This window comes from Dermacentor silvarum, chromosome 3 (assembly GCF_013339745.2).
Source record: "Dermacentor silvarum isolate Dsil-2018 chromosome 3, BIME_Dsil_1.4, whole genome shotgun sequence".
NCBI classification, from domain to species: Eukaryota; Metazoa; Arthropoda; class Arachnida; order Ixodida; family Ixodidae; genus Dermacentor; species Dermacentor silvarum.
This window is the reverse complement of record NC_051156.1, coordinates 100,566,890-100,583,621: the sequence shown is the minus strand read 5'-3', so window position 1 is coordinate 100,583,621 and position 16,732 is coordinate 100,566,890. Positions and strand designations below refer to the sequence as shown.

The window sequence follows — 16,732 nt, the reverse complement described above, 5'->3', positions numbered from 1 at the left end:
AATATAGATATAAAACATGAAAACGTGCATAGTGGAGCAGGCTACATCACTTAGGTAGCCATCCTTTACAGGCTGTATAGCGATTATTCGCACTCTCTAAAGAGCCCTGTGCACGCTGTGGGAATCCTCGGGTCCCATAACCGCCGCACGGGCAGCGAACGTCGCGTCAAGCGCATGCGTGCCAGGAAGAGTTGGGAGATCGCCCGAGCGGAGAAACCTCGTTCGATATAGAAAGCTTATTTTGTTCAGATGAACTCAATGTTTTGCGGGCGGAATAACCGAAATCTCGGGGGACCAGAGAGCGCTTTGTTCATACGAGCATCGCCCACTTTCGCGCTGTATCGGACCGGAAAAATTCGGTCGAAGCGAATAACTTCATTCAAACGACCTGGATTGTTTTTTTTTTTTTCTCGTTGCCGCATAAAGCTATGCGGTAGACGGGTGGTTCAGCATCGTGTCAGACGGCCGACGCTGCGGCGGCCTCTACTGCCTTAATTCTAAGTGTTTGTGGAGTGCATTTGAGCGACTTTGCAGAACGAGTGAAGCCGCCTCGACTTGCTATTGCTGCCGTGGTCCACATCCCTGCCTGCTGTCTCGGCCCCTCCCTGTTCGCGGCCCTATGCAGCAGCACATGGCAGCCACAATGAGTGAGGCCCACCATCATACACTCCCACGAGGGTGCGTCGGTGCGAGGTTCATCGTGCCGGCGCGTGCGCCGCTTCGAGAAAGCCCTGACCCGCTGTTCCCGGGTGGACATTGCGGCGCGCATCTTGAGGGCAAGCCATCTTCAGCCCCCGTCATCGTTAACCACTGTGACGGCTGCCACATGTGGGCGGCCGCCACACAGGACTATGCTGCCTATCAACGTGGATTCGGACATTTCCTGCCGGAGTTTACCATCGCATCTGCCCGGATACTTTTGTCAATGCCGTCGTTCCAGCGATTTCTCCACCGTAGGGCAATATTTAAGGGTGGAGGAATGTGGGAACCCTCGGGTCCCATAACCGCCGCACGGGCAGCGAACGTCGCGTCAAGCGCATGCGTGCCAGGAAGAGTTGGGAGAGGGGAAACTTTCCTTCCGCGGGCGGCGCGCGGGAATCGCAAGCGCTATCAGCGCCACCGGGTGGGTCACGTGAGATCCCGCTGATATCGCCCGGGTCTCTTTGGTCTCCAGCAAGCGGTGACGGCGGAAGGCTCCGCCGTCGCTCCCGTATTCCCGCACGTGGTTAGTCAACCGCGTTCTTGCCGCGGCAAACGCCGCCCCCCCCCCCCCCCCCCCCCCGTATTCCCCAGTTGGTAAGTCGGAAGCCCTTCTTTACCTAGTGTATTATTCTCTTCGAGGGAACCCTCAGCGAAGTCAACTATAGCTAGCTGGCCTGCTCGAAGTGTTAGTTGCAGTCGTAATAAATGCTTTCCGAGTGTACACGTGGTTGTCGTCTATTGTTTCGTCAAGCTTGTACCGGACCGCGGTTGATGCGCAGGCATGCGCCAACCGCGGGGCTCGGTGTGTCGAGGCAGAGGGCCGTTGGCCTCCCCCCATATCCCGACAACGCGAAGAAACTGCTTGTTTGCTTCTAACCCTCCATTTGTGCTTTTAATAAACAACACTTCATAATGCACTAATGTAATAACAGAAACTTGGTAACTTAAAAAATGCTAGGTTTATAACATTGTTTGATATTAAATGGGATAACGGCTGTTCATGATTGGAAAACTACTCGAAAAGTATCCGATATTCAATTCAGGCACTATTCGATTCGGATTTCATTTGGTCTCAAAAATCACTATTTGCACACCCCTACAAACTATTACACTTACAACAACAGATATGCCAGCACTATGTTTTAGCACACATTCGAAAACATAAATTTCAATTATTTGCAGTGGGCTATCTCTTGCGTGACTCTGTTTTCCACGTTTAAAAGAAAGCTTGCAAGATAAAAAAAAGCAAATCCCGCACCCAGGTTGTGCGATGTAGCAGTGTCGCAGTCATTTGTAATTGATATTTTTGTATTATATATATATATATATACTACCAGGTGTTTGTTTAAAAAAGATACTGTCGTGTCTAGGGCTCTGCCGTTCTTTCAGATAGGTGATGTGCCTAGGCGGACGTCACCTTCAAGGCAACATTTGACGATAATTTTTTTAATAAGCTTTTTAATCACTAACTTTAGGGTGCAGGTTGTAATTGCAAAATTGAAGCCGATGTGCGATGAAGTCCACGTCCGCTTAGCAGAAACCTTCAGACTAGCACCACTTTCGAGATGTGCAACTCATACGACACTCGGGCCGTGATTGCTTGAGTGTATATGTTGCTGGCTGACACTCACGGACCCAAAACACAACTTTCAAGCTTACACACCACACTCGAAAGTCAGCTTTTCTCGCGAACAAAAGGTGCTGCGTAGCTCTGGTGGAGCAGGTGGAAGCAGCAGTTCCGTGATGCTTACGTACACCACTTCATAGAAACACACCGACCTTCTTTACTACAGCCAACAGCTTTCTGTGCTGATCACCAGAGTATTCCACTGCTGTTCAGCATGCCGTACCTTCAACGTTAACAGCCTCCATGGCTTCTGCATCGGGAAAAATGGTGCAGTCGACCAGGGCCGCAGTGTGAATGACGCAGTCCACGCCCGCAAATGCCTCCTGCAACGCCTTGGCATTGCAGATGTCGCCCACGGTGGCCTTCATGGGCTTCTCTGTGCTGTGCTCTGCAATGACGTGCAAAATGCATGCAGACAACATAAAACTTGAACCTTTAGCACAACTCTTTCATGTCAGGACACACCCGATTTTCATGAACACGATGTGACCTTTCTTTGTCAAATCCCTTATCTCTAAGTGTACATTGTGATACATTCAAATCGTGATTGAAGGAACAACTTCTACTCTCTAAATCTTTTTTTTTTCAGGTGTCTGTGCCTTGAAACCCCTCATCCCTTCTCACACTATGCCTTCCCACTAGTTCCCGCAGATAAGCAAAAAGGTCAAAGAAATTAAACGACACTGGCAGCTGTTTACTGTCTATATATTTACCTGCTTGAAATTGTTTTACAATGCAATGGCCCGGCCATCAAATGCCTAAATAATAAAAAAAGTAAATATTGAAAGGAAGCCACTGTCCCCTATATCCTGGCTGCAACTTTGTTGCAATGGTTATCCATCAAACAGTTGCGCTTGATGGGGAGGTGTCTGGAGCAGACGGGATGCTATTGCTTTAAAGGGCCCCTAAACCACCCAGAGGTCGAAATTTAGTTGTGGTGTTGCAGTTGTGCACGAGTCTACAACGAACACATAGCCGAGGGAATTTTTCAAAATGGTGCCGTAATAGCAGAGTTACACGCGTTTGATGATAGAAAAACGGTCCTCGCTCGTTTCGCTCTTTCCTTCGCTACTCTCCTCGTCGGCTGGTCTCCCCTCCTCGCCGAGTGCTGCTCAAAATGTCATGTGACATACGTCATCGCCAACACGCTTCTCAAAACACTGCCAGGGGTTAAGGCACGCCCATGCTAGCCATGCTAGCAGCACATATAGACCATTTTTTCAATGGCGCCGCCATTGCGTAGGCAGTGGCGCCATCTATGGGCAGTTGGCATGCTGGCTTGGGCGAACGCCCGTGTTGAATATACGCTCGGCGGCAGTTTCTATTGGATTTTTTCGCACTTGCGTGGTCTATTTAGCATGAAATGGCGTCTTCTACGTGGGGAACGGTCCTGTGAGGCGTAGTGAAGGAATTTAAGTCTGAAGTAATTAGGCGGCTGGAGTAACTGCTGGTGTTAGGGCGGATGGAGCACCCAGCGCGAGGTGCGCGCGTTTGTTTGAGCTTAAAATCAGCCTCGGATATCAGTTAGGTATTTCTGAAAATTCGTTTCACTAATGTTACCTTAGCATTCTCAGCACTGTAATTCTAATCTCTGGTTTAGCTGCAACGAGTATAGTTACAAAACATTTGACGATCCTAACAGCATGGGTACCGTTCTGCTGGAGAATAAAGTCGTGCTGTTTTCTTTGACAAGCACTCAAGATGTTATGTGTAGATCGTGACGGCATTCTGAAGTCGATGCGCGTGCTTACTTGAAATGTTCAAAAAATATCTGAGGTGGTTTAGGGGCCCTTTAATATGTTTGAAGTTACATACTCCTTGAGTCACCTTAGCACACTGATTCTGGGGGATTGGTCAAGAATGGGCAAACACTCATACTATCACATACACAGTGCCGAAGTTGTCTGTTCGGGCACATTAGTTCACACACGCACGCACACACACATGCACACACTCCACGACGACAGGGAGAGGGTAAGCGAGGTGAAAAAAAAAAGGGAGAACGGCACCCACTGAGTTTGTTCTCGTAGGGCTTGATGTCAAAGAGGCGGATCTCCTTGACATTCTTGTCGAGCTCCTGCAGCAGCTTGACCACGTGCTGGCCCAAGAAGCCGCTCGAGCCGGTCACGAGCACCACCTCCACCTTGCGCTTGTCCCTGGACAGTGAGGAAGGGTGACCGGACATATCATTCACTGCCACTTCAAAAGCAAGTAAGCATTACACACACGGGTGAGTGCAACATACACAGAATAGCAGAAGCAAACACAGTCTCTTGAAGTATGAGGAGTCAACTAATCAGAACACAATTCTCACTTGGGCAACACTAGAGTAATACACAACACTGGCTCAACCATGATGGCTATGTCATTACGCTGCTTAGCACAAGGTCACGGGCTCAATTCCCAGCTGTGGTGAATGTACTTCAATGGGCACACTGGAACGCAAGAAAAAAAAAACACACTTATGTGCCATGCTTTGGGTGCACATTAAAGAATCCCAGATGTTCAAAATTAATCTGGAGTCGGTCCATTATGGCACGCCTCATAGCCCACTCGATTTGGGACATTAAACCTCACAATGTTTTTTAAAACTTTTACACTAGCGAAAATAAACAACCTTAGAATGTGAGGATAAATGCAGCCTACATACGCTGAAGGACAACGCACATGAAAGACAAGATGAACTCGAAAATAACACGAACCTTGGATGAATCCTGATTATGTGTGATTGTTTAACGTACCCCAAAATTGCAGTACAGAGGCATTACTGCATTCTGCAACCACTGAAATGCAGTTTCCGTGGCAGTAAATGCACTACACCCATACAAATGTATGTTTGTGAGCAACAGCACTGCACTTAACTAGTTCATTATAATGCAGCATTCATGTAGTACTGTCAAGGCAGAAGAAAAAACTACTGTCGGGGTACTGTTAATGGCACCAAGGTAAGTCCACCTCATCACATTATTTTGTGGCTATTCAAAGCCAGTAACACATACCCTGTCGGCATTTTATTCTCCTTGCTAGTCGGCACACACGTTACGTTAGCCTACTTAAACAAGGAAACAAAACCAGACACAGGATAATCACATGCAGACACATTGTCTCTCAACTTACTGCCGCTTCCTTCCACAATGCAAAGAATAATATTATTTTTCTAAAGCCACATTTTTCTGCCTTGGGGAGACCCCAAATGTAAACTCAAGACGCACTGAAAACATAGCCAACTAAGTAGCTTTTTTTTATTTGTTTGTAGTAACTAACTCAAACTCTGAATTATTTGTGTCTGAGACATGTGCAAGTGGGCCATGGCTTAGTTTGAATAATTAAAGGTTAAAAAAAAAAGAAAAGAAAGACAAAAACTGAGGGGCATGCTAATAGTTTGGCTGTCCTTTTATAACTACTATTATTGCTATTATTATTAAAACAATAATACGAACCAAACTACCATCTCTAGTTTACAAAGCAGAAAATTCAGTTAATTACATGTAACAAAACTGTTTGTTTTGTAGCTTTCCATCTAGAGTCTATTTGCTGCCCTGACTGGGATGAATAAAACATCCATTCTTATCGTTCAAGTGACAATGACACAGTCAAATTACAAGTCACACCGAGTAGCAATATACAATATGTAATGAATTATGCTGTGGGCTTTCACACCCCAATGTCGCAACCTGGCTATGAGAGCTTACCCAAACTTCAGTACATTTTAACAGGCTACAGTTGGTTTAGCATGAACATCATGTATGATGGCTGGACGAGACAGAGAAAACAGAGAGATGCTCAAAACTGTAGCCAATGCTGATCAAACTGGTGTGCTTAAGAACAATCAGATAGCATACTTCTGTACATGGTGGTAGAATTAGGAGATGTGGCCAAACGAGCGCTGCAAGCGCGTCGTTGAACCTCTCGAGTCTCTACAGTGGTCGCCAGGGGGCGACAGGGGTTTTATGGGCTCAAAGACGCGCATCGTAAGCTTTCGCTGTGTTGTAAAAGGTCGGTTATTATCGCAAATTTGTGGCTTGAAAACGTTGTTCATGTTTTAAATAGCTTGTAGAGGCTGTCTGTCGGCCTTGTCCACAAAAATGAGGGTATCAAAATCTATAGAACTTAAAAAGTTCTAATTGGCGCGGGTAATCTCGACAAGACTGACACAAAGCGCCGATCGCAAGGGACGCGTGTTTACTTTTCTGGAAGCGTGAAAAATCTTGCTGGCTAGTGTAGAACACAAAAAAATATTTGGTTTTCAGGTCATTGTGGGTAGCATTGAGCTTATGGGCGTAGTCGATTTATGATCGCCTGGCTGTAGCTAAATTTTACTGTTGCGCGGTCACCAATTGTTTAATCACTGCTCAGCTCCCTTCAGACACCTTCGCCAGTAGCGTCAGATGCCAAGTGCAAATCTGCACGCGCCTACGAAATGATATAGACTGTGAACGACGGGAGTGACGCCGTTCTATCTAGACAGAGCGGCGCCGCCGCGCCTTCGTGTTCGCGGCCGCCCTTAGCCCGGCCACTCTGAGCAACAACCAACAGAAACGGCATGAAACAGGCCCGTTGTAAATGCGGTGCAGTGGACTTCACTTGGGATGCACACTGCAGACAGATCGCACACGCTGAAGGTTCTACAAGGAATATCCCGCTGGCGCAGAAAGTGTCGATGAACTTTGCTTTTTAAATCAGCCGGTACTCCCAGTGATTTAATCTTTCAGTGACGTGCTTGGAAACTGACGATTTCTCGACCCAACGTGTTTCATTAATAATAATATTAACAATACTATATATATATTGGTCAGCACGCCAACAGTAGTTTTGGAAAGACAATAAATACTGTTTCTGCATAGTCGTATATGCTAATAAAGGAGTGTTTAGTAATATGGTAATGAGGAGGAGGAAACCAATGTAATCAATCATGAACATATCAGAAAGATATTCGTTTCAAGCGTGGTTCATTTGTCAATGACACATTATTCACTGTATAGTTCTCAGAACAAATCTGTATCCGGCAAAATAAATAAATAAAAGAATCGAATAAACAAGGAATAAACGATGCGTCTGAAGTCATGCGGCACGCGTAAATCCCCGCGTAAAGTCAGTTTTAAGCGACGGTAACTATTCAGTGGTATTGAAGACCTCCCTGGTGTAGGGCAGTACGACACGAAGCTTTTTCTCAAAAGTCGGAGACTTAAAATTCCGTTTGAATGCTCGCGACACCCGCCGGCTACGTACTTTCAAGTACGGCGGAGCGGAGAAGTGAGCCCAGACTACCCCTGCTGCCACCTCCCACAAAGCGTCGGCAAGTCGAGAGCGGACGCGTCATGCGCAGTAGGCATTGGCGGAGCAGCGCCGTTTGGCCACCTCTCCTATTCTACCACCATGCTTCTGTTCTTAGAAGGCCTTTGTGGTTTTTCAAAAGCCACCAAAGACAAAGATTCAATCAATCTAGGTTGTTAGATCCCTGACATTTAAAAACCTGATGATTATTGCTCTATATCAAGTTGTTGCAGAGAAAGTTGAGACTTAATAAGGGGCTGCACACTTTTGCAGTTCATAATGGCCATGAAAGACTGGAGTCTCTTAATGTAGGAATGGTGCCAGACTATGAGGTCATGCTCCGCCAGACACTACCACCTACGTTGCGGAGTCAGATGCTCCCACAGAGAGGGCGCCACACACCTACACACATAGTGCCAATAGAGCAGTCTCAAGGGGGCAGCATCAGCAAATTGTTGTGTCGAAAATTCCAATAAAATTGTTTACGCAACCATGTCATGACATAGAATAATGACATTGTATTTTCACAGTGACGACACCAATGCTATCTGACGTTTCCCCCATAACTTTCTCACTTAATAAAACCACTGTTCTTCATAGATGTAGTGCCTTTATACATCACGTAGCCCTAATTTGTCAATTTGGTGCTTTTGAGCACCCCTTTAATATGCGCACAGTAAGCATGTTTCACATCAGGAAGCATGACAGCCAACGTAATAGCAGCCACTAACGTAACGTTAAGTAAATGAAAAGCCCCCATGTGCTAAAATAATAAAAACAGCAACAAACGAGAAGTACGGCAAACAAAGGCTGAAGAGTCGTGTGAAGAAACGCTAAGCGCAGATTGGTGCCGCAGCTCTGCAAGGTGTGCTTTGTGTGACAAAAGGTTGGACGACCTAGAAGTGCTTTATCTTCCTATCACAAGCATACTGCATGGAATTAAAGAAACGAAAAGAAGGCATTGCTACTAGGTTCTGGTGCAACTTCATTGTGGACGTGACGTCGTCTGTTCTCATTATTTGTATCAACGAGTCTAGAAGGAAAAAAAAAAGGAATTTCCAGACACTTCAATGAAGAGTCTTTCTGCTCCCCCCCCCCCCCTTTCTTTTTTTCTGAAGACGTTTACTTTAACCTCAAGGAAGAATATACGCAGAATGCTAATGTTAGAAGGGCAGCTGCAATGGACTGCCACCTTTTTGTATGCTAACGACTGATACGGTAGGAGCGCATACAAACGAGTTGAACTTGAGCCAAGCTTCTTGCGAAAGTTATGCCTGCGTCTTTTTTTTTTTTTCCATTTGATAAGACCCAGAAATCACAAAGGCTAACACTGGTTACACTTACGTCATGAAACCTACACGTCAAAGCAAATGATGTAATGATGTTATGTGGGGTTTTTCTTTTACATCAGTGTACGGCTGGTTTTTATTCTTCCTTGTTTCTTTTGGCAAAAGTGTTGCACGAGCGACAGCAGTAGACTGACTACCTGTAATTACATTTTCATTTTCTTGAGCATGCCAGTCCAGTGAAGAAAACGGAAGGCAATAATATTTCTTGTCCCTCTGAAATTTCCTCCATGGAATATACAATTATGAAAGTTGAGATTTCGCAGAATGTCGACTATCGATCGGTGCAAACTATACATGATTTTATTTAGTAAAATTGAAAGTGGGCTTGAATATAACAAGGCCACACTGCGACTGCAAACTTTACCCGTGCTAAATCGCATAGCGAAATCAGCTCAAGAATAGTCGCCAGTGCGCCCGAGTAATAATTCCAGCTCATACTGGCAGTTTGTGATACTGTTAGGGTGTATGAAGTATACGCCGTGAAATGCGAAACACCGTGGCAATATGCAAGTAAATGCTGCTAGCGAAGCTTGAAACTTAAAGCGGCTGCTTTTAAGTGCTCAGATTTGTGAGCGTATACGCAGGACTTTGTTGTAAAACATGCTGTGCATTTACACATGACTTCACATATGCGCAAAACACAAGAACAGCTGTGATGGAACCTTTAAAGACTTGTTTAAGCTCATTGTAGTCGAGCGCGCACAAGAACTAAAGATTATGAAGATGATGAAAACATTGAGGAGTTGTTTCTTTCAATCCAACATGCTTGACTTGTTTTGTTCTAACAGTCCTGGTGAGAGTGATTTTGACAGCTTTGGGTATTGACTCCTATATGCAGTCTAATGTTCTTTCACGAAAGCCAGATGCCAATTTTAGACAAGATAAATTTTAGAAGAGCTGGACAATTCATGCTAAGTGCCAAAAATGCCAGCAAACCAGCAATATAGACAGTCAGAATGCTTAAACAGGTGGTTGACAAAGCCACCACCACAACAAGTGAAATTCTTCTGAGAAAACTAGATGCAGCACCCAGGAATCCCCATTGCAAAAATTGTTTTCGCACAATATGAAGTTAATGCCATAACGCGTCTAGGACCTTAAGTTCCTTAATGCAATTATACGTAAAGTTCCTGCGACACATGCATTTTAATGACATTAAATACTGCAATGATAATAGGTGCAGTGAATGCAGTTACTTCGGTTGCCAATAGTAACATAATAAAAAAATTATTATGCAGGAAAAGGTAAAAAAAATGGCCCTAAAAATTTAATATGCATGTTTTATACAGATAAATTTACTTCATAAATGTATTCTTTACACATTTCAGAATGCAATTCACTGGGAAAAAGTATATGCATCCGACGGCTGAATGAGCTGCGAGAATGTCACTATGGCTGCAGTAGCATTCACTTCAAGGGCACCTCAAACCACAATTTTTTGTGGTTTTACACCTGGTCAGACGTTATCCCCCCCCCCCCCCCCACAATTTATTATGTCGCTTAGATATTGTTTACAGTAAAAGCTCGATGATACGAATCTCACGGGTCACGAAAAATATTCGTATTAGCCGAAATTCGTATCATCGAAACACAATTAAGAATACTGTCGAATCTCGATAATTCGAACTCGAAGGGGCCCGAAAATTTGTTCGAATTAAAAGGACGTATTTTTGAAGTATTCGTGCACCATAGCACGATGCACGAACGGTGCGAGTCGTGAAATATCGCGGCGCGCAAGCGCATAGCAAGCGCGGGCCACGAAACTGCCCACGCCGGCTAACGGTCGCTTCCCGATAACGACAGAAAACGAAGCTTCAGGGAGCGAGCGGGCGGCGCCGGCACACGGGTGCGCGCGGAGACCGTCGAAGGTGAGGGAGGAGGGCGGCAGGGAAGCGGATTTGGCCGCGTCAACTCCGCCGCTTCGGTGGCTCCCCTCGCCCTCCCTCTCAACTCCCTCGTAGCTCTTTCACCTTCGACTCCGTGCGCACATCTCCGTGCGCGCCCGCCGCCGTGCTGGCGCCAGCTTATTTTAGCCGCCCCCTGAAGTTTCGTTTTCTGCCGTTATCGGGAAGCGAGCGTTTGCGGGCGTGGCAGTTTCGTTGGCCCGACTGTGCCTCCGCCGCTGCTTCCCTCTGCGCTGCTGCCGCAGCGTGCAAGGTCAACATGTGACTAGAAAATAGAGGAGAAGGGTTCACTGCCATTTTATCCGCGTGGCTGAGACGTCGGCACTAGTGTGTGCTAGAATACGGTTGTCTAGAACACTCTACGACTAGAGTGTTCCGGCTCTAGTCGTAGCCGCTTGTTCCGGCGCGATGCAGAAACGGCGACCTTGCAATTTGAGAGAGAAGGAAATTTCCGCCGCGGGTTCTTTTTTTTTTTTTTTTTTCTTTCCCGTTCCTTCGCGCGCGGCATTGAGGGGTCTCTCCTGAGCTTTTGCTCTACGGCGGTGTCGGAGCAATGCCGGTCGGAGGCGCCGCTGCGTTATTTGGCGTGCTGCTAAGAGCATTGTCGGTGCGCAATATGTTCGAAATAAGCGTGTTCGAATTAACGAGATTCGACTGTAGCTAAATTAAAGAGTCAGAGGTGAACTCACTCAAGCACATGTACGTAAAAAGCATTTATTTCTTGAAGCGTCACCGCTTCAAACTCTTCGCGCCCAGTCGCGGAGTCCGCGCTGTCCGGCGCCGCGCCTCCGCACCAAAAGAGGAGAGAAAGCGCGTGACTGCGCGCTGTTCTCTTTCGCGGCCGTCGGTGGGGCGGCGTTTATTCGTATCAACCGACGCAGGCTGAAAATCGATTCATAACAACCGTTCTCTAGCACGTTGCAAAGTAATGGGGCTCGGCCGGGACCACAGAAAAATTCGTATCATCCGGAAATTCGTATTAGCCGTGATCGTATCATCGAGCTTTTACTGTATTGGTATTATTAATAATTTTTTTTTATCCCAAGCAGTGTTTTGCTTATCTGCAATCTCCCCCACTGTAAGTTTATTGGGCCATTTATTTAATATTCAGTCAATCTCGTATCCCTCTCCCTGAGCTTTTGGAAATATGTGCATTTGTATTTTCACACCCAACCGAACACGTCTTGTGAAAGCTTAGTTTCTTCTACCAGTTTTCATTTTCTCCTTCTTTTCACATGTTCGAACAGGATATCTTCTTACTTTCTGTTCTGCGGGAAGACGGGTCCGCCGCATTGCCAGTGCTGCCTGCACGTTCACATCTGTTCCCCTTTTCCATCAGTCCTGCTTGTAACAGCGATGCTTCCCTTACCAGTTGCCCCTTTATAACAACTAAACACCGCCCCCAACCCTCTTTTTCATTTGTCCCCTCTCCCCCTTTTTTCTTTGAACAATTTAACTTCCGCTTCCTCCTCACACTGGCTTATTCTTCTCCTCTCCCCCATTGAGGGTGCTAAGGAAAGAAGTTGCTGCCCTGACAAAGACAAGTACGCCTGCCGAAACACTGGCTTTGGCGAGGATTCCTTGTTCCACCACTGTTTATCACTTCAAGCCTCCATCTTCCTGTGAACCGCTCCCTTGTTTTCGGTAACTTGATGTGGCAAGGTTTGACGTAATCATTACGTGGACAGTGTTGCAGATCTGAACCTATTTACCACCTAACGAGTGGAGCGACGTGCTTCTCTGAGCAGCAGCCACAGCGCACCGATTGGGCTCGCGACAAACAGATAGCACATCACATACTGGAAGCACAAAGGCACACAATTAACGCATGATTCAACGCAACCTCACGTCCGCAAGTTGTAGTTGCAACACGTGAAGTAGTTGCTTGGCAGAAAGCGCCGCAGATCTAGAACAAGTGCACTGCAAATTGTTTGGAGTGAGACTTCGATGGCTTCACTACTTGCATAGTTTCAGCAGCGTTGCCTGCTAGGGCCCTCATCTGGAGAATACATGCGCTGCACTCTCAACACCTAAATATACTTTTTTTACTTTGTGCTGTTTAATGTGCAGCAACTACAGTCAGAAAAGTCAGATATACAGTTCAAGCCACTACCAAAAATTTTAATCATCGCCAAAACCCCCGGTGTCGGGTAGCCCACGCCTTGCACTACCATCTCTTATCAGAGGTCTGAGGCAGAGCCAAGGAATGCCGCGAGCTGCCATGGTTTTACATAACCAAATAGAGATAGTAGCATACGGTGGCCATCCTAAGCAGCCTTCATCAGTCTCCTGCTAGACATGATCTTTTCCGAAAGATAAGAACACGAGTCACTGTAACCTGCAGGGGCCGAGGACACAGCAGGCTTATCAATAGCTCACACTGAAGTGCCTCTACGCAAAGAATAGATGCCAGGTGATAAACACACGGATGTGTCTGTAGGACAACACAAGCTTGCTGGGAGATGGCTGTTTTTTTAAATGGTATTGATGAATAAACCTCACCGGAGAGCTGAAGCACACCAAGATTAAAGACGTTAAACTGATACAGTGGAGCGCTACTGGCTAGCCAGGTTAGTACAGGCAACCCAGGTGAAAATTTCGCATAATTGGCATTTTGGAGTACAGCAATACAGCCCATCATTATGAATTGCTTCGAGTCTGAACAGTTTATCCTATAAACTGAATGTGGGGGGCAATCGAGTGCCAATTTTCTTGCATTTTTTAGCACAACAGAACATTTAAGCTTTTCTTTTGTCAACCTGCATTAAGTAAAAATAGTATGACACTAAAGTTTTTTAATACCATTGACCAGTCTCTGGCTTGATCCGCAAAGTCAGTAGTGAAGTCTAATTACGCATCGCTAAAGAACCACGCTGAGCACACTGCAGATGTGAAAAAATTTCTGCTGACTAGTTCTTTCATGAAAGCCAGATGCCAATTTTCGGACAGGATAAATTTTAGAAGAGCTGGACAATTCATGCTTAGCGCCAAAAATGCCAGAAAACCAGCAATATAGACAGCCCGAATGCTTAAATAGGTGGTTGACAAAGCCACCACCACAACAAGTCAAATTCTTCTGAGAAAATTAGATGCAGCACCCAGGAATCGCCATTGCAGAAACTGTTTTCACACAATATGAAGTTAATGCCATAACGCATCTAGGACCTTAAGTTCCTTAATGCAAATATATGTAAAGTTCCTCAGTAGGGTTTTCACTAGGGCTTGTTGGTTTTCCATAAGACCGTGTATCATTGCGCGCAAAATGACATAGACAAAAGAGGAAACACGTATAACACACACATGCGCTTCGTGTGTTATACGTGTTCCCTCTTTTGTCCATGTCATTTTGCGCGCAATGACACACGGTCTTATGTAAAGTTCCTGCTACACACGCATTTTAATGACATTAAATACCACAACGATGATAGCTGCAATGAATTATTATGCATGCAAAGGTAAAAAAAATGGCCCTAAAATAATAATATGCATAATTTATGCAAATGAACTTACTCCATAAATGTGTTGTTGGCACATTTCAGAATACAATTCACTGGGAAAAAGAATATATGCATTCAACGGCTGAATTAGCTGTGAGAATTTCGCTATGGCTGCAGTGGCATTAACTTTAAGGGCACCGCACGAATGACATTAAACTTGAACACCAGTGAACATGACTTTTTTTTTTTTTTTTTGTGCCCCTGCGGACTGCGGAATGAGTGTAAAATGAGATGACATATTCGTTTACATTTGCCTAACTTTGTGCTACTGAGTACAATATGTGTTTATAAATAGCATGCATACGTAATTTTCAGATATGATGCATTAATTAATACTGCATATGCATCAGTCACGTGAGCGAACTGACTGTCCAAACTGCAGATATTACACATTCAGCGTCACTTACTTAATTCGCTCTGCTATTTCATCATCATCATCAGGCCATAGTCATGTTTATTTGGCCAATATGTCTCCTCTTTTTCCCTTTCATTAAACCTTCTCTACCCCTCCCCAAGGAAAAGCGCCAGCTCCAAGACGTTGCAACAAAAAATTTTTTGCACGTCGCACATATACTGCAGGCTTAATTTGGTGCTACCGTGACCAGAACATTGCTTGTCAATGGAATGTGTGCAAGCATGTCACATTATGTCCCGACCCTTAACTTTTTTTTTTTTTTCTGAAACAGTGCTCACTTCACCTGTGCATCTGCTGTGCTGTAAGTATATTTAAATACACGCCCGCACGGTGAGAGAGAGGGCCACTCACGCTGAGGGTGCTGCCCACGGGGAATCCACGTCTTCGAGCTCCGGGCTCTCGTTGCCATTGGTGCTGCTACGCTCGGGGTCGAAGGACATCTTTCTTCAGCTTGCTTCAGCCTACCAGCACAACACCACACGTTTAATTAAAACATATTCGTCTCGCTTCAAGTTCCGAGTTCACCAAGAATTATACCACACTTAGTATATACCTTCCTGTGCATGCGGCATTCAGCTATTCAGTGTTCTAGAGAGGGATCGAACGGCATAGGTGAAGATCGAGGCATGCAAAAACATAAGGAACTTCATGCAGGCAAGTACACACACACACACACACACACACACACACACACACACACACACACACACACAAGGAAATCATGGCTCTGGGTGCACATACCCTACGTACGCTTTTGTGTGTGCAATTAAGCGCAAGGCAGGAGATATATGATGCAACGAACAGAAGACGCATGGGATAAACACGCCACTCGATGAATCCACAGCAGAGTTAAAAAGCAGTACACCTATACGACCGGTTGTCACGCAACGCACCTGCAACGTTGGGTCGCGACCGCCTCGTAGAGGATATGCGACTGATAACACCGCCCCTAAAGGGTTTTCAGTTTTCGCTCACTGTCCTGTGCGGCAGCACGTTTCTGCGAGGAGCGACCATCTACTCTTGCACAACAGCAGCGCGACCAATCGCGTAGCGCGCAGCGGACAGAATGAACGTGAGGACCATCCGTCCGGGGCCCTCCCTTTTCCTGCTGCCCGAAGACCGCGACAACGATTACATCGCTTACGTGAAGGTCGATCGTAATAGGAGCCACGCGATATACACTATCGCCGAGTCCAAATTATACGTATGCCACATCCCCTTCGAGCTAAGGAAAGCGCGGCGTCAACAAAGTGCGCTTACCACGAACGACGAAAAGTTTCCAACTTTCTTTTCTCGGCTTAGCCTTGGGTGTTTCTTGCGCCGGTGAGAACAGCGAGACCTCTAAGGCCAAGCTCGATAACGATCGAGGGGAAAGGTTGATGCTTGATACGCTGTTGGATCTCCGCTCCGATTTGCGCGCTGTCGGTGCACCGCTTGCCCCCTTATCTAGTTTTCCTTTTTTCTAACCGGCGGACACAGAAGACCTTAAGAGATTCCATCGGTCTTACTCGTAACCACTTCTAGCAGCTCACCTTCGCCGACTCGTAATATTCCTCCCGCTTCGCGAGACGGTTTCTCTTCCGGCGACGTTAGCGTGCTTGGGTGACAGCCAGTGAACCCAAGCTGACGTAACCTGTTGAGCAGCCTGACAACGGTGCCGGCTCGCAGGAACGAATAAACTCAATTGAACTCTGCAGCAAGTTGCTCCGGCGCATACAAACACAACCGGCCGAGCAGGCCCGCCTCTCCACCGAAACACGAACCAAACGCTCCGTCGCGCCCACGCTCGCCCGTCGACAAAATGAGCGAGGAGGAAGAGAAGTGGCGTAGAGAGGAGGACACGGAGGAGGACAAGTACGGTGGTTTAGGCCGCGAGGTTACAAACGTCGTAGCAGTCACAATTTTTGTAAAGTTTCATAGTAGGCAAAACTTAACCGTAACCTGCATTAAAAACTTTTGACGAT

At 46.1% G+C, this 16,732-nt stretch overlaps 1 protein-coding gene across 4 annotated transcripts in view; it reads right to left on the bottom strand.

The window, feature by feature from the left end:
- The window catches only part of LOC119445622 (3 beta-hydroxysteroid dehydrogenase type 7), a 28,826-nt gene extending 12,267 nt beyond the window's left edge, over nucleotides 1-16,559 (bottom strand). Inside the window, exons 1-4 of one of the 4 annotated variants that reach the window (XM_037709883.2) lie at nucleotides 16,301-16,559; nucleotides 15,120-15,229; nucleotides 4,343-4,485; nucleotides 2,553-2,717 (exon numbers count right to left, since the gene is read on the bottom strand). In XM_037709883.2, coding sequence (XP_037565811.1) covers nucleotides 2,553-2,717; nucleotides 4,343-4,485; nucleotides 15,120-15,208 — 397 coding nt within the window. In that variant the 5' untranslated portion in view covers nucleotides 15,209-15,229; nucleotides 16,301-16,559. Of the gene's footprint in view, nucleotides 1-2,552; nucleotides 2,718-4,342; nucleotides 4,486-15,119; nucleotides 15,230-15,509; nucleotides 15,642-15,661; nucleotides 15,954-16,028; nucleotides 16,198-16,300 lie in introns of those variants that run through there. The other 3 variants (XM_049663463.1, XM_049663462.1, XM_037709884.2) reach the window with 3 other exon arrangements.
- Between the last annotated feature and the right edge of the window lie 173 nt (nucleotides 16,560-16,732).